The 23,044-nt window shown below is 42.2% G+C and overlaps 1 protein-coding gene across 3 annotated transcripts in view; it reads right to left on the minus strand.

Annotated features, from left to right (window-relative positions):
- Window positions 1-42: 42 nt before the first annotated feature.
- Window positions 43-23,044, minus strand: part of pdxdc1 (pyridoxal-dependent decarboxylase domain containing 1) — a 52,908-nt gene continuing 29,906 nt past the window's right edge. For all 3 annotated transcript variants that reach the window (XM_044182665.1, XM_044182663.1, XM_044182664.1), the window contains 9 exons: window positions 22,735-22,805; window positions 20,838-20,943; window positions 20,538-20,712; window positions 18,509-18,627; window positions 18,281-18,396; window positions 16,750-16,842; window positions 16,297-16,393; window positions 15,716-15,814; window positions 43-7,332 (listed from right to left, as the gene is read on the minus strand). In XM_044182665.1, coding sequence (XP_044038600.1) covers window positions 7,046-7,332; window positions 15,716-15,814; window positions 16,297-16,393; window positions 16,750-16,842; window positions 18,281-18,396; window positions 18,509-18,627; window positions 20,538-20,712; window positions 20,838-20,943; window positions 22,735-22,805 — 1,163 coding nt within the window. In that variant the 3' untranslated portion in view covers window positions 43-7,045. The remainder of the gene's footprint in view (window positions 7,333-15,715; window positions 15,815-16,296; window positions 16,394-16,749; window positions 16,843-18,280; window positions 18,397-18,508; window positions 18,628-20,537; window positions 20,713-20,837; window positions 20,944-22,734; window positions 22,806-23,044) is intronic.

Here is a 23,044-nt window from a genome sequence, read left to right on the forward strand (position 1 = left end):
TACTCAAACTAATAAGGAAAATGATGGCAGTACAACAGCAGCTTACTTGGTTCATGATTTAATAAAAATATGTTTGGTTTTGCAACACATCAATCTCAACCACGGTTAATTCTCTGAAGTCATTCCCTCTCATTTCATTTTTCATGTTATCCATTGATACATTTCAACCACCTTTATGCACAAGAGGTGTATCACAGCTTTGTAATAAGTCATACAAACTACACTGAGGAAATCTAAATGAATTAACAGTATAACAGTGTATTGGTTTAATGCCCTCAGTCTAACACAAATATTATATACACCTTTTCCTATAAAGCTCCTCTAGGATGATCATGTCTGATGAAATTAATTGGAACACATTTCCTTGTATACATAACAAAAATCCTCTCAGAATATTTTGTGGTTTTGAATATGCCCTCTGGATTTAAAGCAGTCCAACCTTTAAATGACCAGTTCAACCAGAGGAAGTGGCCTATTCATAAAAAGAAGCATCTGCAGGCATAAACTTCAGGACACAACTAGCCAACTCTGCTTTTCGATTAGCAGTATATGAAGAGTGATGTTATTCATTATTATTAAATGTTTTTATTATATGATCATGGTTAGTTACTCATCTATTTTAGATAAAAGCAACACTTCTACAATTTAATGCAATTCCGGACTTACTTCCTGTACATGAAAGATGCAGACAAAATAACAGGAACACCTTACAATGTAATCCAATCCAATAAAACACACACACACACACCACTAACTACAGACCCCAAATGACCACAGAGTTGAATCAATTCAAATTTAAATCAATTCAATTCAATCAATTTGTGAAGCTCAGAGTTGAATCAACACCTCTGAGCTTCACTAAGGTAGGATTTGTTGCTTTATTGTTATTATTGATTGTACATGTGTTGCAATTACTGCGTCCAGCAATGTATATTTTTGTCTGTAGTGTATGTAAAAATGTAATTATTACTACCAGTACAGAATTGATATTGGCAAAGATGGAAAAGTCACAGTTTTGCAAGTAAGTCTCCAGTCTTGGCTATGAAGTCCCTTGTGCTTCAAGTCCAAAACAAGTCATTGTTAATTTTAAGTTAGTATAGTGCATTTACATACTTAATTAATGCTTTTTGGAAATTATATTTATTACTTTCAAATAAACATCAAAACATTAGTTTCTATAATACATCATTTTTCAGGTCCAAGTGAAGTTAAAGTCGTGATGCAAATCTGTTTGATTGTTTTCGAGTTTAAAGCCATGAGGTATACTGAAGTCTGCCTCATTTTTATTTGTATCAGTTTGACTGCTGTTTTATCTTCTTTTGTTGTAGTCGACAAGGCCTCAGATTGCACAACATCCTGAAAGCAGCTTGCTGACATACGTATTTAGTTACAGTCCATTCTACAACTGCAACCTCAAACTGGCTGTCTTTTAGTTTTACGAATGAGTTTAAATTTCTACAGATTACTTCAAACTCACGTGGGTCTGTAGATATAGACTATAGATATTATCCCTTTACCTTCACTTGTAAAATTCTGTTACATGGTTTTAAAACACATTTATACACACATTTCCATACTGTGATTTTCATTTGGTCTGTAAATGTGCTTTTTGTTATTAATGCCTGACATTGTTTTTGTTTTTCTTCTTGGCATTCATTTATTGCTCTGTTTGTCAGACATCTAGGGCTCATGTACAGTTACAAATGTATTTAAGAATGTATACTGGCCAACTAAACCACAAACATGCCAGTTGCATTGAATGACCAACTCCCAGCAGTATAGATGAAAAAATTAGATGGAGAGGTACTTTTAGGATTTTACCTAAAGCACAGAACGCTGTGGCCTGATATCAAGGCTAGAAAACGTGGAATTTAATCTGTTGGGAGACATTTACACTTTTCTGTACTGTAAACTAATGGTAGAAAACATTCAAGAGAAAAGATTCTGCCTGTTAAATACAATCAATCATTCAGACAGTGACAGAGGCAGGATGGGCCAGGCCATTTCATTATATCAAATCAAGAGTTCTTCATCAAGCATGTTCTTGTACGGTTATAAAGTTACTGATTTAGCTTTGCATTATAATCACATAACATAAATAATCATTAAGAATTTTCTCCTTCATTTACAAAATATAAGATATTAAAATAAGAACAGTAGTAAAGAAATTATCTACAGAACAAGTGCAATAAAGCTGAAAAAGATTCTTTTGTAATCTTCATTCTCACAGTGTTAATTCCTTATCAAATCACTGTATTTAATCCACATTTTACAACTCTTTACAGTAACTGTTTCACCAGTACCTGGCTGAAAGTACGACAGGACAACTCCGGCCAAATTTGTGTTTCATGCTTTCATTCTTAGACATTTTCTGCTGAATTAATGTTAAGTTTTTACATTTAGGAACTTTCATGGGAGCAAATTCTAAACCATGCTGCCAAACCTATTGTGTGCTTTCATGGCACACTCCCATTTCCTGCTATTCCCGTTTTCTTTGCCAAAATAAAGTTAATACAATTTTGGTCACAAACTGTGTCAGTTTTGAGGGCATGTTTACTAGGGCAGTTACAATGTCGGACAGTGTTTTTGTGTCGTTTCATGCTGTATTCTGATTGCTTGGTTTGTAGACGTGGGTCGTGGCAGCAGTCACATTGTGAGAATTTGCTCATGAATTTCTATCATAATTTTGAAGCAGGCCGTTTTTGGTCTCCAAAGTTCTAAATCGGTTGTCAGTGGACGTGTCTCACAGTGAAATCTAGGACCACAGTTTGGACTGACGACCACAGGTTTCAGCACATTTTTCTCTCGACTTTCACCCGGGCCAGCCAAAGCCACACAGTGTATAGGGCCCTTTAGGATCTACCCTAAGAGGACTGACACTGTCCTGGTGTGGTAGACACACTGGAAAACAATCTACAGACATCTAAAATAGAATGTAAAAGGAATGCAGGAAATGAGCAACAACTCAAACCATGATGAATTGTTCTTGAAAGCTGCTCTAAGCAATTTAGCACACTGGTGGTGTGAGAACTGTTTAACGAAACGTTAATAAAGTGCACACAACATACTCAGAATCATCAGCCTGTGCTATCTGTGATTATTTATAACAAAAGACATCAAAGGGACAAAGAGCAAAAGATGGGACGTTAGTGATGGATGGGTGGATTTCCAAACCTAGCAGAATCAACTCAATTGTCAAACAAAAATGACCAACAAACAAATACCATGGACATTTTTTTGCATTTGTAGCGCCCCCTAGTGATTGATTTGAATGAAACTTTCAGGGTATGTTTCAGGTACAGACCTTGGTGAAGATATGACATCACCTGTTTTGACTGCAAACTACAGGAAGTTGTTCTTGTAAAACTTTTGTATTTGTTGGATTATCAAAATTCTTTTAATAACTTTTGATCATGAGAGTCCATAGATTCTTTGTGCAAGGTTTCGTGCAGATCGGACTCACTTTCATATTTTGAAAAATATAGAATTGACCATAGGTTGCAGTGAGGCAAACGTTTGTCACACATCAGTGGATGTGCTGAAAAAATGTCAGTTCTGTAGGAAGTACAGGTGATTTTTTTGAAGTTTGGAATGTGAAATGTCAATTTGTTGTAATAAGCCAAGCCCACGTTAATCAATCATTACCAAATTTTAGTCATCAACTGCGTCATGACCCTAGATCGTGCAAACCAAATTTCGTACAAATCCATGCAGCCGATTATGAGATATAAACTTTTCGCATTTGTAGCGCCACCTAGTGGCGCCAAATTGTAATTGTACATTAATTATACATTAAGTTCCAGTATATGAAGTGTGGACCACACCCTGAAAATTTCATTTAAACCAAATGATGATTGTCACGCAAGGCTCACTTTCTGCTGCCAGTAGGTGGCGCTATGACCGAATATTGGCATATACTGCAGATGTCTTCAGGGTGGGACTCTTATCAAACGTGAAGTCTGGGGGAGATTTGACCATGTACACCAAGTTACAACAACTTCCCGTTTCATGGTGAAACTTGGAAATTCGACGCCACGCCACGCACACACCCTTCGACGAAAACTCACACTTAGCACAACTTTTAATTGCAAAGGTCTTTAGATTGCACTGCAAAAAATTTGAAATCGATCTGATGAATTCTCTAGGAGGAGTTTGTTCAAGTACAGAACCTGTAAATGGCGAAAAATGCCCTAAAAGTGCACATTCAATTCAAAATGGCTGACTTCCTTTTGGGTTTAGGGTATGGCTCCAAGAGGCTTTTTTGAATGTCTTGGGGTGACACATGTACCTCCCAAATATAGCGTGGGGGGGCTGCCTTTTTGAAATTCTGTAGGGGGCGCTATTGAGCCATTCTGCCACACCCATTCCGAAGCCACATATGACATCTACATTTTCGCCACTTCTGACGTGTGCAAAGTTTCAGGGCTTGAACCCTAAAAACCGGACTAATAAACCAGCACAAACTCAGTAGGGCTCTACTGCTTTGCGGTTTGAACTGCAATAAGCAAACAAAAAAAACAACCAAACAAGCAAAAACAAGAAACATCCATTTGGCTCACTAATATGGCACTTGGATAATATTTAAAGTGTAATCCAGAACAGGAAGTAGACCCAGGTCTGGCAGGATGATTTTGGCAAAGAAAATAAATATTCCTCGTACAGTAAATACCTCTGAAGCAATGCTCTTCTGTGACAGAAGGCCACTTTTTACTTAGGTTACTCTGAAATTACTCTGGCCCCAGCGGCATGTGCAATTATAAAGGGAATTTGACTGACAAAGCAGTGGCTTGAGTTTATATTGTACTGTGGAGTACACTAAGAACTAAGAACTTTGAGATTTTGAGAAAGAAGTCATAATATTTGGAAAAAAAGTCCTAATTTCGAGAACAAAAGTCATAACATGAAAATAAAGTCGTAATTTTACGAGAAAAATGTGTAACATTCGAGAAGACATTTATAATGTTGTGAGATAAATGCACATTTTAATACTCTGCTGTAGAAAACAGAGAACAGTCTGTGAGTTTAGCTGTCAACATGAGGAATGTGGAGGATCTGAAGTTTTTAGGTTTCACCAATAAGCTCCTTATTACACATTTAAGGACACTGAAATTAAATTAAACCAACTACATGATCTCTGTGTGAGTACATATGCAGTGCACTGACGGGAAGTTAATGCTCTGCTGGTACTTTATACCGTATTATCATCATCAACCGGTAAACCCACTTTGTACTTCACACTTATTTTATCTTATACTGATACCCACCTGCTACTTCATTTATTTTCTGACCTGTATTATAGTTTTTATAGTGGATTATATTTTTTGCTCAGTGCTTCTCTTCCTGTGTGCGCTGACGTGACAGCGAGCTGCTGTAACGAAAGAGTTTCCCCTCGGGGATCAATACAGGATTCTGATTCTGAATCTGAATCTTGCGGAGCTCAGCCTGACAGGAACCCATGGCAGAGTGGAATTCATACAGTCAGCCAGAGGGAGGGAGGAAGTGACATCACTAGGACACACACACCAGAGTATACTGGTAGGAAAATGACTGCAGTCTTTTGAAAGGAAAAATAGTAACTGTATATGTGTGCAGTGGTAAAAGATGCACATGTGATCTACTCTATCCAATAATACAACATTTTGCTGTTCTCAAAATATAACTATCCAGATTTCAAAATGACTTTATTCTTATATCATGTGTTTTCTCGTAATATAATTTTTCACATAAAATTACAACTTTATCTTGTAATATAACTTGTGTACTTGTAACTTTTGTATGACTTCATTTTTGTAATATGACTAATCATGTAACATTACAACTTTATTATTATAATATGACTTTACTTGTAAAATTACAACCAATATTGTGATTTTTTTTCTAATGAAACTTTCTTTTCATAACATTGTGATTTTTTTTCTCAAAATCTTTATTCTTTATTTTTTCTCCAGCGGTGATTGTGGGGCAGTGCACACATGAAGGGAGCAGGTGACTGCTATTATCAGTAGGCATATTTTTTATTAAATGGATTATGATATTTTACTCCTTCTAAACAGATTCATTTTATTATAAATAATTAAAGTTAATAATTGGGTGGCTTAGACATATATCATCTATGTAAACTATTTACAGTGTTGACTTTAATTGCAGTGACACTCATTGTTTTAATATTGAGCTGATTTATTGAAGTGACTGGAGTATCAAATGGAGACTCTGGTCTTAACCAATCATACTTCTCTTAAAGCTAAAGAAATTCTGCGTGCAATATGGCTCCTCCTCTGCTCTCGAATCCAACAGGACTCCCCAAAGTCATCGACTGACAGAGCGATCAGTGTAAAAAGCAACAAAGCTGGGCTGGATCATTCTACCTTTAAAGGAAAAATCCACACACTTCATTCTGCTGTTTAGTGTATTCTTGTTATCCCTGTGAATACATGGCATATCAGAGATGATACGATCTCTCAAGATATTTTATAGTGCAGCTACGAAGCAGTTTGACAGCAGAACATTTTTCATCAACCTGAAACAAGTACAGGCAACATCATACAAGGAGAAGAGGCAAGTATACCCATTTTACCCCTTACAGTAGCCTCAACATACCATAATGCAATTCCCCCACAACTGCTAATTTCACTAACATGTATAATGATAAAGTGTTATGTATGCCAAAACATTTTTGAATGAAAGCAACACTCTCCTGTCCATTTTTGGGAGTGGTTAAAAGGCAATCTGAAAATTTTGGGAAAAGGCATTTCTCAGAATGCTGCAGCAACAAGCGGAGGAAAAATATCATATTAGAACACTTTCTCATTAAATAACTAGAATGCACTAAACTGAGCATCACAGTATAAGAGTATCCAGGGGTGGATTTTTCCATTAACTTTGACATCCTTGCTGTCCTGAGACAAAAAGCCCAATCTAGCTCCATCAGTTTCCCTCCAAAATGGGAAGAGTTAGATTCACAAAGTAAGAACACCTTTCTTTTTAACATCTGTTAGGCTGTTACCCTTTAGAGGACGGCTGGAGGACATCAGAAGAATGAGTCATCCTATCTCCCGCTCTGCTCCACCTCTTGGCCTTCAGGCTGCCTCTCCTCTGAGGCCACTTCAGCCTCCACCTGTGTGTGCCCCTGCACAGAAGACTCCTGGATTTTCTCTGGTACGACATCACCTGCAGTGTGTGAGTCCTCCTCAGGTGAAGGTAGAAAGGTGGGTGGGTGGATGCTACTATTCGGACTGGTACTCCCTTCCCTGGTTGTCTCCTCAGCTTGTCCAATGGAACTGGATTCACTAAAGGAGTCGGAGCCTGTCCCTGAGCGCCGGAATAACCTCTGACCTATGAGGAAAACGTAAAGGCAAGAAGCGCACAAGGTGAGTGTAATGTAGTTTCAAACAGATAACCAGAATTCTGAGTGTCACTGGTAACAAAGAGAGAAAGAGCTCAGACAGTGCAGAGAGAAATTACTAGCCACTATTTCCATGCTCTCCAAAAAAGATAAACCATGCATAGTAGTCCAAATACTGTTTTGGTGCTGGACCAATAGAAGACACCAATGAAAACATGAAAAAGGCTCCACCCACTGTTGCTCCCTTAAGTGCAATTTATTGGCACATCCACTAGTGACATTTTGAGCTAATGCTAACATTAACATTAACAAGGTAACCTGAAGCAACACAGGGGAAAACATTCCTGAACAACACAATGCTCTGCCCTCAATGTTCTTTCCTTCCTCCCAGGAACTGCTGAGGCAAATGATTCTACATTTTGAGAATCTTTAGGTGCATATTAAAACACGCTCTGTCCAGAACACCATCCACTTTTATATAACCGTCTGAGTATAAACTGCTCAACAGAGGAGGAAAGGTCTGCGGACAGCTTTGCGATAGGAGTCCATGTACATGTACAGTATGTCTTTTGAATAAACTGTGTGAACTTATTCTCGTGTTAGTGACTGCGCTGATGAGCTTACTAACTGACACTTACCTTGCTTGCTCCCCACTTCAATTACTCTTTATTGAATTAACTGATGTATAGCAAATGTCAGAAGTGAGTAAACCGCCCAGTACAGAGAAAAGAGAAAGAAGCTCAGAGAGCTACTGACAACTGATTAGCGCCAGCATGTTCCCAGCTGGCTAGCGTGTTAGCCGTTAGCTCAACAGCTACAGCAGTTTACCAAATAGCCCTGTGAGTAGTCACAACGCCACAAAGCTTATAGAACCACATATTTCAAACAAAGGTGCAGCTAAATTTCTCTGTGCCACTGTCTGGTGTGAGCAGGCACTGCAGATCTTTTTATCATTGTTAGGCTACTGTCAAAGAAACTCAACACTTCCTGTACGGATGTTTCACATGAAAAGCCTTCCAGTGGCTCAAAGAGCACGATCCCTTTCTTTACTGGTAGGCTTTTAATTTCAAATATCTGAAGGAAGAGCTCGGTTTCATGGTAGCGTAACACTGGTGGAAGAAAATGCCAACTGGAAAATATTAATCTTTATTTCCACATGCAATCATATAGAAGTGAACATACAAACATGGTACATAAATCACATAACAAATGTAAGCATCGCTTCGACCTATCTTATTTGGGTTCTGTTCATAGAGGCATCACAGACACAGGCACCCAATTAACTTCATTCTAACCAATATGCAATCACCCACGTGTTTAACCATTCACTTCTTCATATGCCGGTTGGGAAACTCTGGAGATTTAAGAAGAGAGGGTCAGGAGAAATCTCATTTAGTTTCTCACTGTACCATCACTATATATGCACACACACAATCACAGTCACATCTGTATACATGGCTCCAATTACATGTAGACTGCAGACATGTAGACATGTAGACAGTCGAACTCCTCCCCTCCAGTGAGATTACGAAGAAGTTGTGTCCTTAATCAGTCTCGGTAGCTGTAGTATTACCAGTGTCCACTTAAAGTTGAAAACATCGGTCCTTAGTTGTAGCTGGCTATCAGGTCCATTGTTATCACTCCCTCCATAGTCAACATGAAAATCTTTTCTAAATTAGATGGTAGTTGACATATCTGTTCCCAATCTGCATGTGTCTGTAAGTAGTGTCACACTTGAAGAAATGTAAAAACATCCATCCCTGACAACCAAATTCTTGCTGAAGATTTCAGCAAGAATTAACAACAATAGTTAGCCCTTTGTCTGCCAATTTTCTAAAGCCATTAGATATTTTGCTTGGTAGGAATTCTGTATTAGCTGCTATTTTTAATGCTCTGGATATAGAATTAAAAAGGTTTAGTTGTTTTCTTATAACCAACCAAGTTTCCATTGTGAATTTAAAAAAACTTCCACTTTTCTTGGCTTGAGAATGGTATTCCTTCCAGGGGAAATACTGAGGCATGAATTTTGCTCTATACTCACCCAACACGTTTCCATGTCATTTGTTATCCATGCTATAAGGGTCATCAACTGTGCTGCCCAATAGTAGTATTTAATGTTGGGCAAATTAAGGCCCCCTTTTTGCTTTGGTAGTAACAAAGTCTCGAGTCTTACTGCAAGGTTTTTATTTTGCCGTACGAATCTGGATATCAATTTGTTAAGAGTCTTGAATGCAACCGTAGGCACTCCTACCGGCAAAGATTGAAATAGAAAAAGCAGCCTGGGCAAAACATTCATTCAGACAGTATTAGTGATAAGGGGAGAGCATCTGAGCATATCCGCCTTTATCTCCTTCAGTAACTTTCCATAGTTGGCTTTATACAGTTTTGAAGTGAAAGGAGTGATAACAGTGCATAGGTATCTGAAGCCCCCCTGGACCAATGAAACCTGACCTGGTCATCTAGTTGTGATGGCCACGTGCCTGACAGCATCATTGCTTCTGATTGTGAGTCATTAGTTTTATAACCATATATTATTCCATATTCATTTAAAGCTGCATTATGCGTGGCACCGAGATAGGATCGCTCACATATATAACCGTCAGTGTTTCCCATTAATTACCGGCCGTAACTGTCTAATTTGTCCCACCACAGTTTCATAACGAACCGAAAATATTTTTTAGAAACTTTTCCTAAAAACATAAAAGATTATACATCATAACTAATGACTGTATATGATTATAACACTTAGGCGCAGTGCCAAAGGAAAAAAACTATGCTGAGAGTTCTCTATCACATTTTGCTGTCATTTATGGTCACGCTAGCTTCTGTCCTTTCCTCTGGGTGTTTGACCGAGGGCGGGGCTCAGCTCCTACACACACAACCACAGAGCAGACAGCAGAGCAGAGAGGCCGCGGGGGAGACAGTGAACCAAGTAAAGATAACGTTAGAACAAGTCCACCTGCTTTGTCTGTAGTTGTTGTTACAACCACAGTGGGCTTGTTAAAGGTGGGGTCTGCGATTCTGGAGAAATCCAATACCATGACGAATTCCATGATATAGAGCGAACAGCGACACAGCAAGTAATGTACTAACGTTAGCTAGGTTGTGGGTTAGCTTAGCTAGGTTGTGGGTTAGCAACCTGTCCCTACAGTAGCTGCTGCGAAGCTAACAGCCAGAGAGGACGAGAAGGTTTCCCAGAGCCAGCACAGCAGCTCCAGACAGCGACGCTCACAACTCTCCTGCTGCTACAGCTAACATCACAACAACAGCACAGCTTGGCTAACTAGAAAGTCAGCTGAATGTCCGTGGGCAAGTCATTTAACGTCACTGACACACAGATCATGGCTGGAACAGTGCTGTGTGGCTCGGTCCGAGCCTCTCTGTGTGTTTCCTGTTCACAGAGCCGGGGCTGAGTACACACACCTGAGTTTTTTCAGTTCTCACACTGAACGGACAGCTAGGACTTTGAGGTGATGTTTGCTGAATTTGACAAAAAGACGTGTATTGGATTAGAATCGCATACCCCAACTTTAATCTAATAGCGAATGGTTACAAACAAGCAAAAACGAAGCTGTCTGTATGTTGTTTAACTGTTTATCACTGTGTATCTTAAAATTTGGCAAATTCTTGTAAACTTACTGCTGGCTGAGACAAACCAGCCCCTCCTCTCTCTACCAGTGTTAACTTACCTGTAGTGAATCACAGCAGCAGCAGAGGGAGGAGGACAGAGGACAGGAGGAAGGACTGATACTGACTGATGTCTGCGTTCTTCGTTCTCTCTAAACTTCACTCAGTATTCTGATGTCAGGAATATGATTTATTTTACTGACATTTTAGATTTGTTTCCAGTGAGATATTACTGAGTGATAGAGTGACTTTGCTGTTGAAACTGTTGCTGCTCTAGAAACAATATTAGTTATATTTAAAATATAATTCAATTCTAATCCTGTTCTGAATTGATTCTTTTTCTAAAACGCTAATTAAAAAGAACTGGTAAGAGTATTGATAAAGAACCTGGCCGATAAGATAAAGAATAGAATCCTAACGATACCACCCCCCCTACAGCCGGTTAGTGGCTTCACTCTGACCTTGGGAGGATGAGCACCAGTGTTATTTTGTGATTATTATTTTTTATGGCACACAGTGCGATCACTCACAAAAATGTGAAGGATTACTTCAGGACATCATGCTTACTTCATCAGTGAGCATATTTGTTTCACTTTTTTTCTTGCTAATGTCTGAGTATAATGTGAAAAACTACAACATGTGTGTTTTTTTAATAAAGATTGTAATGATAATAGTCTAACATTATGTGAAAACAGCACCTAAGCCCTCCAGAAGCCTAGGGGAAACGCTGAATGTGTTTATGCTAACAGTTTTTACCAGAGCACAAAATAGTTTATAAGAGCACAACGTTCTTCATAGACCTAGCCTCTTAATTTTGCTCTCAAAGTGCACTAGATTGATGCATTTAACTTTAAAATGTACAAAATTTTCTTTCACAGGAGCATGCCCCCAGATCCCCCTAGCAGGTCGGATGTTCACCCACCACAGTCTCACAAATTCTTGTGGGAAACACTGCCCTTTATATGATCCTCTTGCCTAATGGTTTCAGCAAGTGGCTCTAAGCTTATATCGAAGAGCAAGGGACTCCTGCCTAACTCCCCATTTTAACCTGAAAAACGGAGAGAAACAACCATTCACCCTCACTCTTGATCTTGGGTTTAGATATAACACTTGGGGTGGTTTCTCTATGTGTATTTGTTCGTCACTCTTTCCTTTTCCACCGCATTCATTTACTTTTTGTCGGCTCATTAAGCCTCAGAAGACCCTTATGGATTATTTAAAATCAAGGCCAGTTACGTCGCCCGGATTGGCGCTACCGGGGCCCCACCCTGGAGCCAGGCCTGGGGTGGGTGCCCGACGGCGAGCGCCTGGTGGCCGGGCCTTTCCCCACAGGGCCCAGCCGGGCACAGCCCGAAGGAGCGACGTGGGGCCGTCCTCCCGTGGACCCACCACCCGCAGGAGGATCCGTAAGGGGCCGGTGCAGAGAGATCTGGGCGGCAGTCCAAGGCAGGGGCTTCGGCGACCAGATCTCCGGACACAGAAACTGGCTCTAGGGACATGGAATGTCACTTCGCTGGGGGAAGGGAGCCTGAGCTTGTGCGGGAGGTTGAGCGTTACCGGCTAGATATAGTCGGCCTCGCCTCCACGCACAGCCTGGGCTCTGGAACCCGTCTCCTCGAGAGGGGCTGGACGCTCCATTTCTCTGGCGTTGCCGGCGGGGGAGAGGCAGCGGGCTGGTGTGGGCCTGCTCATAGCCCCACAGCTCAGCCGTCCACGTGTTGGAGTTTACCCCAGTGAACGAGAGGGTCGCGTCCCTCCGCCTCCGGGTGGGGACAGGTCTCTCACTGTTGTGGCGGCCTACGGGCCGAACAGCAGTGCAGAGTACCAGGCCTTCTTGGAGTCCCTGGGAGGGGTACTAGACAGTGCACCACCCGGGACTCCGTTGTTCTACTGGGGACTTCAACGCCCACGTGGGAAACGACAGTGACACCTGGAGAGGGGTAATCGGAAGGAACGGCCCCTGATCTGAACCCGAGCGGTGTTCAGTTGTTGGACTTCTGTGCTAGTTACAGTTTGTCCATAACTAACACCATGTTCAAGCACAAGGGTGTCCATCAGTGCACGTGGCACCAGGACACCTAGGCCGGAGGTCGATGATCGACTTTGTTGTCGTATCATCTGACCTCCGCCGCGCGTGTCTTGGACACTCGGGTGAAGAGAGGGGCGGAGCTGTCAACCGATCACCACCTGGTGGTGAGTTGGATCCGCTGGCGGGGGAGAAGCCGACAGACTTGGCAGGCCCAAGCGTATCGTGAGGGTCTGCTGGGAACGTCTGGCGGAGCCCTCTGTCAGCAGGGTCTACAACTCACACCTCCGGAGAGCTTCTCCCAGATCCCGGGGAGGTTGGGGACATTGAGTCCGAGTGGACCATGTTTTCCACCTCCATTGTCGATCGCGCGGCTCGTAGCTGTGGTCGCAAGGTTTCTGGTGCCTGTCGCGCGGCAATCCCCGAACACGGTGGTGGACGCCGGAAGTAAGGGATGCCGTCAGGCTGAAGAAGGAGTCCTATCGGGCCTTGTTGGCTCGTGGGACTCCCGAGGCAGCTGACAGGTACCGGCAGGCTAAGCGTGCTGCAGCCCGTGCGGTCACAGAGGCAAAAACTCAGGACTGGGAGAGGTTCGGAGAGGCCATGGAGGAGGACTATCGGTCGGCCTCAAAGAAATTCTGGCAAACCGTCCGACGGCTCAGGAGGGGAAGCAGTGCTTCACCAACACCTTGTACGGTGCGGGTGGAGAGCTGTTGACCTCGACTGGGGATGTTGTCGGACGGTGGAAGGAATACTTTGAGGATCTCCTCAATCCCGCTGTCACGTCTTCCGAAGTGGAAGCGGAGGCTGGGAGACCCGGAGGCGGACTCATCCATCACCCTGGCCGAGTCACTGAGGTTGTTGGCAAGCTCCTTGGTGGCAAGGCTTCGGGTGGATGAGATCCGTCCTGAGTATCTTAAGTCTCTGGATGTTGTGGGACTGTCTTGGCTGACACGCTCTGCAACATCGCGTGGCGGTCTGGGACAGTGCCTCTGGACTGGCAGACCGGGGTGGTGGTCCCTCTGTATAAGAAGGGGGACCGGAGGGTGTGTTCCAATCACAGAGGGATCACACTTCTCAGCCTCCCCGGTAAGGTCTATTCCAGGGTACTGGAGAGGAGAATTCGTCCGATAGTCGAACCTCGGATTCAGGAGGAGCAGAGTGGTTTTCGTCCCGGTCGTGGAACACTGGACCAGCTCTATACTCTCCATCGGGTGCTCGAGGGTTCATGGGAGTTTGCCCAACCAGTCCACATGTGCTTTGTGGATCTGGAGAAGGCATTCGACCGTGTGCCCCGGGCGCTTTGTGGGGAGTGCTCTGGGAGTATGGGGTCCGGGGCCCTTTGCTAAGGGCTGTCCGGTCCCTGTATAACCGGAGCAGGAGCTGTGTTCGCATTGCCGGCAGTAAGTCAGACCTGTTCCCGGTGCATGTTGGACTCCGCCAGGGCTGCCCTTTGTCACCGGTTCTGTTCATAATTTATATGGACAGAATTTCTAGGCGCAGTCAGGGGCGGAGGGTGTCCGGTTTGGGAACCACAGGATCTCATCTCTGCTGTTTGCAGATGATGTCGTTCTGATGGCTTCTTCAAACCAGGACCTGCAGCATGCACTGGGACGGTTTGCAGCCGAGTGTGAAGCAGCTGGGATGAGAATCAGCTCTTCCAAATCTGAGGCCATGGTTCTTGACCGGAAAAAGGTGGTTTGCTCTCTTCGCGTGGGTGGGGAGTCCTTGCCCCAAGTGGAGGAGTTTAAGTATCTCGGGTCTTGTTCACGAGTGAGGGACGGATGGAGCGTGAGATTGACAGGCGGATCGGTGCAGCGTCTGCAGTGATGCGGGCGCTGTATCGGACCGTTGTGGTAAAGAAGGAGCTGAGTCGAAAGACAAAGCTCTCGATTTACAGTCAATCTACGCTCCTGCCCTCACCTATGGTCATGAGCTTTGGGTAGTGACCGAAAGGACAAGATCGCGGATACAAGCGGCCGAAATGGGCTTCCTCCGCCCGAGTGGCTGGGCGCTCCCTTAGAGATAGGGTGAGGAGCTCAGTCACACGGGGAGCTCGAGTAGAGCCGCTGCTCCTCCACGTCGAGAGGAGCCAGCTGAGGTGGCTAGGGCATCTGATCCGGATGCCTCCTGGACGCCTCCTCGGGAGGTGTTCTGGACATGTCCCACCGGGGCGGCGGCCCGGGAAGACCCAGGACACGCTGGAGGGACTATGTCTCTCGGCTGGCCTGGGAACGCCTCGGGATCCCCGAGGAGCTGGAGGGAGGAGTGTCTGGGGCGAAGGAAGTCTGGGAGTCCCTGCTTAGACTGCTGCCCCCGCGACCCGGCCCCGGATAAGCGGAAGAAGATGGATGGATGGATGGATTAAGCCCAGTTAATCTTTAATACTTGAATAATAGCATCTGCCTCAATATTTATTTTATATATGACTGGTTTAAAGAGGGTTTTTCGGTGAGCGAGTTGGCTACACACCTACTGCTATCATGGCGTCACCGGAAGTCTGAAAACAGTATTTTTTTAAAGAGAAAGTGAGAGCAGCAGAGTGGTAAGCATGAGAAGACTGTTGTTGTACTGATGGAATTAATTCTGTGAAAATGTACATTATACTGAATTTACCATGTGAGCTATTAGAGTAGAGGTAATTCCACAGTCTGCTATTATTTGAATACCAGCTTTTATTTGAGAATCGACCGTGGTCAGTTATAGACAGACAATCCTACCTGGCAGTCTCTTTGATGAGGAGGTGGGAGTGTCTTGCAGGGACAGCCTGCCTGGCTGAGCCTTGGTAGAGTATGTCACCTCTGTGGAGTCCAGGGAACCTACGGACACACACCATTAACATGCATATGTATGTTACACACAAATACTGATAAATATTTACATACTTTGATATATACTTTTTTATAAGAGCTAATCAGCATAATATACACAGTGCTATGGTTCCAGCCCTGTTGATGTACATTCAGTATGTTTTAAACGGTGGTATCTTTTATATCATATGCATATTTTAGACATGTATTTGAACATAAGCTCTCTACAGCTGCCCACTCATTTTTGGGACACTTCCAAAAAAGACAATGACAAAGCCATCATGTTGGATGTTTGGAAAATTACAATGATATTCATGTGACATCGGACCTTGCATTTTGGACTACCAAAAAACTCCCTTTTGGTTCTGTTACACTTCAAGTTCATCACTGGGTTAAAATGTTACACTTGATGTGACATTAAAGTGACTTCAGAGTGTTATCTATAATTGTCCCAGGAGACTACAGTCTCACCATACAGTGACATACAGTACCTGCAGCCAGGTTGAAGGTCCTGCCCTTTATGGAGCTTTGAACTGGAGAGAACCAGTTTAACACAGAGCCGACCAGAGGAAGCTGTCTCATCATCCCCTATAACACACAGAGACAATTGAAGTCAAACATGGGAATGGATTGAATTTGTATACTCACATGCAGACCTTCACACACACCCAAAACCACACTCACAATCAGTGAAGCAAGAGAGCAAACAAACATGTTAGTCTTACTATACTGGGGATCATCCATTTACTACATCTGTTCTCTAACTCGTTACTTACCCTAAACTTAACTCTTCCCATACTAATTATAAATCCTAAATCCTAACCCCAAACTCTTAATCTTTTAAGTAGCGAAGATCAGCTTAATCATTTTATAGTATAAAATTCAAAATGAAGTCAACAGTGAACAAAACAGTGCAACAAATCCACAAGCAAGCATGCACACACCTCTTCCATGAGTTTCTCCTCATTGGCCTTTTGCAGCTGCAGCTCTGCCTCCAGGATGCCTTTTCTCACCACCTCTGTCATGTTCTCCAATAGCTACAGAGGAAAGAATCACTACGATTCAGAAATGTAATATATAAGACAGCACAGCAAACATACTGTATATTACAGTTAACATGTGATTCTCATATACATGTTCTACAACAAAAATAATTGTGTAACAACCAAAGCTGAGTGGTAATTCCACTTAAACAACCTTAAAGGAGGTACAATTATATTATCAATCAGTGATCATTAATATAATCAAGGTGATTGTGATGGATTTCTTCCTGTACTGTTATCTTGAACAAAGCCCTCCATCATACATTTCTGAGATAGTTAACACTAAAATCTGACATTTACCATTTAGAAGCCTTGGACCGTTCCTGCTATCAAACTCCTGCTGGGAATATCATGGTGTCATGTCATCTACATGTTATGATAAGTCTTTTAGTTTGATAGATCAGGGTGTGTGTATGAAGAGATTTGTGGGAGTCTCTGAGTAGGAAAAGGGTTCTAACTGGCCACACATTCTCAAAATGACACATATTTGGTGCTACGTTTAGGACAAGAGCATTTCATCAACCTCCTTAACTTAGGAAATGACTTCTATCTATCTCTGCCAATATTTAGGAGAGCTCCAGAGGAGTCCTAACATGTTAGGAGTTGCCAGGCGATGCCATTCAGGCAGAATCCAACCCGTGACAGAGAGGTGTTTTTGATGACACGCCTGATGACAATGAGCCTGATGACAATGAGCCTGATGATAAAATACTATTTTGTGAATGACTTTCAGGGTTTTTCCATGGGCCCAGGTCAGTCCGCTTTAGCCATGCCGTGGCAAGCCAAGCTGTGATGCATTTCCACCACACCCTCCCAGCAGGGGATAGCTGCATCGAGCGCGCTACTGTTGTCCTACAGCCAGCCTGTGACGCTTCCCCCCACCCCATCTGTGTCTTGCGCAGCTGTGTGTCTGTGCTGGAGACTAGAGAGAAAGCTCTGTTTTTAAAAGTTTCTGCTTCACAGCTGGCAGCCGTTCATGCCATGGCTCAGCGACATTATCAAGCTAAATCCACAGTAAACTGATTGCTGAAATGGATATTTTTATATTTGCTTTAGACTGAGCTCACAAATGCCTAATCTCACAATTAGGAATTTGCAATAATTGTTTGGAAGCTAGTAAAATATGCTTAGGTCTAATGTAAAAATGTAAAAACATTCAATTTCTGGTGTTATCCAAATATTTTAGCTGATATTTAAATATACCTGAGAGCAAATAATCAAACTGGGAGAGTTTAAGGCAAAATATCTTTAAGCATACATTCTTTTTCATTATTTAAAGATGGGTTATAATTACACAATGACCAACATTGACCATGATCATTTCAATTATAGCTAATTAAAATATAGCAAGCACTTTGGGTGAGAAGCTACTGACTGAATGTAACACTTTTTGCGACCTGCAAGTATCCTATAAATTGAATATAGCTGTTACCCTTCCGCTCTCCTCTATATCCCTCCCGACAGCAGCTATTGCATCCACCAGCTCTGAAACATCAACGTCCTCAGTGACCATGCCAACAAAGATACAGTCCTCCCTGAACTCAGGGCCTGAGGAGAGAGGTGGTGATGGAAAAGGAGAGAGAAACAACAAAAACACGTAAATAAATACTGTGAGTTACATTTTTCACAGGCCTCTCAGATGTGAAGAGTAGGTACTAACCAGTGGAGAAGATGATATCAGTGTCAAGGTCTTGTAGTTTCTTCAGCAGCTCAGTGTTGATTTTCTCCAGCTCCTGCTTCCTCCTGCACTCATCCATTCCTTCAGCCTGAGGCTCGTACCTGAACATCAACACATCGGTCACAGTCCCCGGTTTGAATCCTACTGAGCACCGCAGCAAATCCGTTCATGACGAATCCCAGCATTGTTAAAAGGACAGCAAGTATAAATGACATTTGTAACACTGCTGGTTTCTTCTATCTGTTAAAGTGATGGCTTTTTGTCTTCCAGACAGAGGTGTCTGTTATGTAAATGTTCCTCATGTCTTTATTCAGACATGGCAGGACCGCTACAGAATGATTCATAATGCTTGCGCGATATTTTGCACTTCTGGTGCACAGAGGGAGTGGTGTCATTGCTGGAGAGCAGTGGTGAGTTGAAAAGTAATGATATGAAAGAAGAAGAGAAGAGTGTGTGTGTGTGTGTTCAGTTCTCTCACAGGCTGCAGTGATGGATTTAAAAATGCATTTTGCTGTTGAAGCCTTAATTAATGACCATTGTGAGAGCGAGGAAGGCTTACCACTTCTCACAGTCCACTGATACATTTTCTCATCAATTTAATTTGATGAATTACATAAAGAATTCTTTTGCTTATATTGTCCGAAAAGTATAGAATGACAACATTTTAAAATGGGATGCTAATTTCTGCCGTAAACACCTAACCATCTAGTGAATCGCCACTTTGATCACCAAACCTTCACCATTGTTCCTTACCTATCTCTACTACGTGTTCCGTTTACCTGAATTACTTAGAAACTAATCATCCATCTAGCCCACTTATCCACCTCACTATCACTGATGATTCCTCGCCTAACTAGCATCTGAATTATATATAAATGGTAAATGGTAAATTATAAATGGCTGCATTTATAAGGAACTTTTATCCAAAGCGCTTTACAAGCCTCTCATTCACCTATTCAAGATGTGACCATCGGGAGCAATCTGGGGTTTAGTGTGACAATGAAATTAAGTGACACTTCTACATGTGGACCGGAGGAGCTGGGGATCGACCCGCCAACCCTGTGATCAGTGGACGACCCGCTCTACTTCCTGAGCCACAACCACCCGCCCCTGAATTACTGAGGAACCCAGAGGCCATTAGTTCGTTTTTTTCCCTGCTTTTTGGCCTTTGTAGTGTTGCCGGTAATTTGGAGTAGCGCGTTTTTCCACACCTAGGCCAGGTGGAGTTGTTAAGGTATGAATGAAATGTGTAATCATGGCCTCGGCAGGGAGACTTTGGAATTTGTAAATGAAGTGTGAAATCAGTGGAACTTGTCTCTGGTGCGTCGGTACCACATGCCCAGAGTTTGTAGTAGAGTATAAGTTGCAGAAAGCACTACAGGGAGACACTTTTGAATGGGTATAATCTGCTTTAAGTAAGTACAGGTTGTCAGTGTTGTGGTTTTGTGTTTCGACACTGTCAGTTTTTGTGGGTTTTGGGTAGAGGAGTGTCTGTTTCTGCCAGATAGTGGGTACTCTGGCACAGGTAAGTACAAGCTGTCCATTGCACGTTTAAATTGTTTTTCGGCGCTTACTCCCTGCTTAGGCTGTAGAGTAGAAAGTAACATGGACATGTCACTCTTTCTGTGGCTCTTATCAGTTTTCACGTGCAAGGCAACTTGTTCAACTTAACTAGCTCATATACTGTCCTAACTTATCACCCAATGGCCATCCACCAAGAATTTTCCCAAATTTTGAAAGCATTGTCAGAAAATTCCGTCCACAATTATTATGGACAAAAAAATAATTGCTTGTGTTGTTAGATAATTCTCAAATCCAACTCGTAAAAAAATTTGACTGAATTATTTTGATATTGTAATGTATGTATACGAGGATCCAATATGAATGAATTACTTTTAATTTTTGTGTCTCTTCGTAAAGCAGCGTATTGTGGCTGCTGCATTGAGAATATGTACGCAGTCCCTCTGAGGCCTATACAATAGCAGTTCCTTTAAAGCCTAGCCATTCTTACCGGACAACACCGAGGCCAGGCCAGCTGAGCTCCTCTATGTATGTGACCGAGGGTGAGTGTCGTTTGGTTTCCTCTCTGAAGCTCTGTCTGAGGCACATTGTGGAGCTCATCACAGGCACCAGCTCTGACAGCTTCTCCACCAGGTCCTCAATGTCCTCCTGCTGGGTCCCCAGAACTGGACAGGAGGGAGAAAGTCATGGTCATTACTGTTTCCTGGTGATGTTTTAACCCTTCCTGGCAGTATTTAACATATATTTCAAATGTATCAAGCAGAATGTCGTGTTTGTGTGTTCATGTTACCTGCAGCAGTCAGGAGGGGACTGAAGCGAATATATGTACCCTCGTCTTCAAGCTCCACCACATCTACCCCACTGCTGGGAACCAGCTGGACCAGCTGTTCACCCAGCTACACCCAGGAAAAATGTAAAAGGAATACATCAACTGTGTGGTCAGACAGCTTAAGAGCTGTAAGTGTTGAGAGCACTTACAACAAAACTGTATGTTTTGTTTTGTGGAAAAAGGTTAAACTTCTGTTATAGCAAACAATAATCCAACCAAATTACAAAATGGCACGTTACTTTATTGCTGTTTTGAAACTGTATACAAAAGTGAACACAGCCATGAGCATGGGCTATAGAAGAGTGAGAGCTTAAAGGTGTATTTATATAGAATATGAACCAAATATCCATAAATCCATGGTAATATTCTAAATAGTATAAGCTCATGTACAGTATGCATTATATTTCTGACTGGAATATGAAGATACATTTTAGCACCTGAACACCCTATGTGCATCAGTTTTTCATCTGGCAACACAGAAAGATTTAACTGATTTTTCAAGCCAGTCAGCCTACGGATGTAGACAACCAACCACAAATCATTTTGATATACAGTATATAAACAGATAATCCATTACATATGCAGAGAGAAATGGAAAGTAGTATAACATTACACAGAGCATCTAAATAGATTTTATAGCAACACAGATTTCCTCCTGATATTTTAAAGTTTGACACAGTTATAAATATAACTGTATAAATAGCTATAAATCAGTGTACTGGACCCACAGATTTTGAATATGGGTGTTATAACTCAGTTGGTATATATTTAAAGCTGAATCAATTAATTAGTTAACTTTTTGGCAATTGGAAGAGCAGGGCACAACAGTTGTAAACACAACAGTTTTCAAATCTTAACCGATTCTGAAATCGGGTTGCATCACGCACATAAGGGGTAACTTCATAGATGGTCTCCTCTCTAATCTCAAACATGCACACACTACAAGATTTGAATATAATGGCACATCACAAACTACAGGACATTATTAAGATTATCATGCCAGAGGGAGCAATGCATCACCTCACGTGATTTCACATGATCTCATGGGGAAGCAGATGTAAACAAAATGCAGACTGACGTGGTGCAACAACTTTGTATGTAATGCTTTGCAGTGAGAAAAAACAAAAGCAGAAGACACGAGTCTGGATGAGAAAATGTTTGGGGAGACACGGTCAATGCAGGTTGTCTATTCTTCAGCAAGAACTGGAGGGGAAATTTTCAGTTTTAATATCTGTCAACAGTAGTATGCTAGGTAATTTAGCCTCAAGGGCTAGAATGTAGCAATGTGGCAACACCGTCAGCTGCTTCAGGGCTAACTAGACTTGCCTCTCTCATTGGCTATTGTGGTCCCGCTCTGAAAGTACTGATGTAATCATCCAGATTTTAACTCCAAAATATCAAACATGTTTGATATTATTGGGGCGGCCCCGATGAGTTTGTGAACAGTTTGGGAGGTTTAAGACTGGATCTGTAAACCCAGATAATAATAATAATTACCAGATAATCTGGGCCGAACATCGGTAATGACCAAGGTCCCAGAGCAGATTTCTCCTCTGATTGTCGGGAGGAGTGAATCAGGGATAAATCGACCCAAAATTCCTGTAGTCTGAGCCCGGCTTAACTTTTTTGTCTGCTGTTTGGGTTCTGAGCAGGTAGTGTACAGTGGGTTTATCAGAAGTTGGAAACGAGGAACTGCAGAGTTGGTGATAATTCTCTGTGGGTTCATGACTTCAAGGGACTCCTTTCACATTAAACATAATCATCTCATCCATATGAAAATATTAATTATTGCAGCTTTAACTAGCATAGGCACATAAATACAAGGTACAGTACATGTTAAAAGAGGGAAAACACTTACCCATCTGTTGAAGGCATCAAGCCCCTCTTTCTCCCCAGTACAGTAACCTTCCACTGAACCCCGACTGGATGCTAACAACAGGAAAAAGCGAAACGGCAACAAAAGTAAGAATACAACCATATACTTTGATTATTTTTGTGTATTTTGACATTATCATGGTGATGGCACCACATGCAGATGCGACAACCAGTAGCTCCTTCAAACTTCGTTACTTCTTTTTTTTGCTTTAATTGCTGAAGCACGTATTACTTATGACAGAAATACACTCATCAGCATTGGAAAAGGAAGCGCATGGATTGGATTAAGTGCA

The sequence above is a fragment of the Siniperca chuatsi genome, linkage group LG21, assembly GCF_020085105.1.
Source record: "Siniperca chuatsi isolate FFG_IHB_CAS linkage group LG21, ASM2008510v1, whole genome shotgun sequence".
In the NCBI taxonomy this organism is placed as follows: domain Eukaryota; kingdom Metazoa; phylum Chordata; class Actinopteri; order Centrarchiformes; family Sinipercidae; genus Siniperca; species Siniperca chuatsi.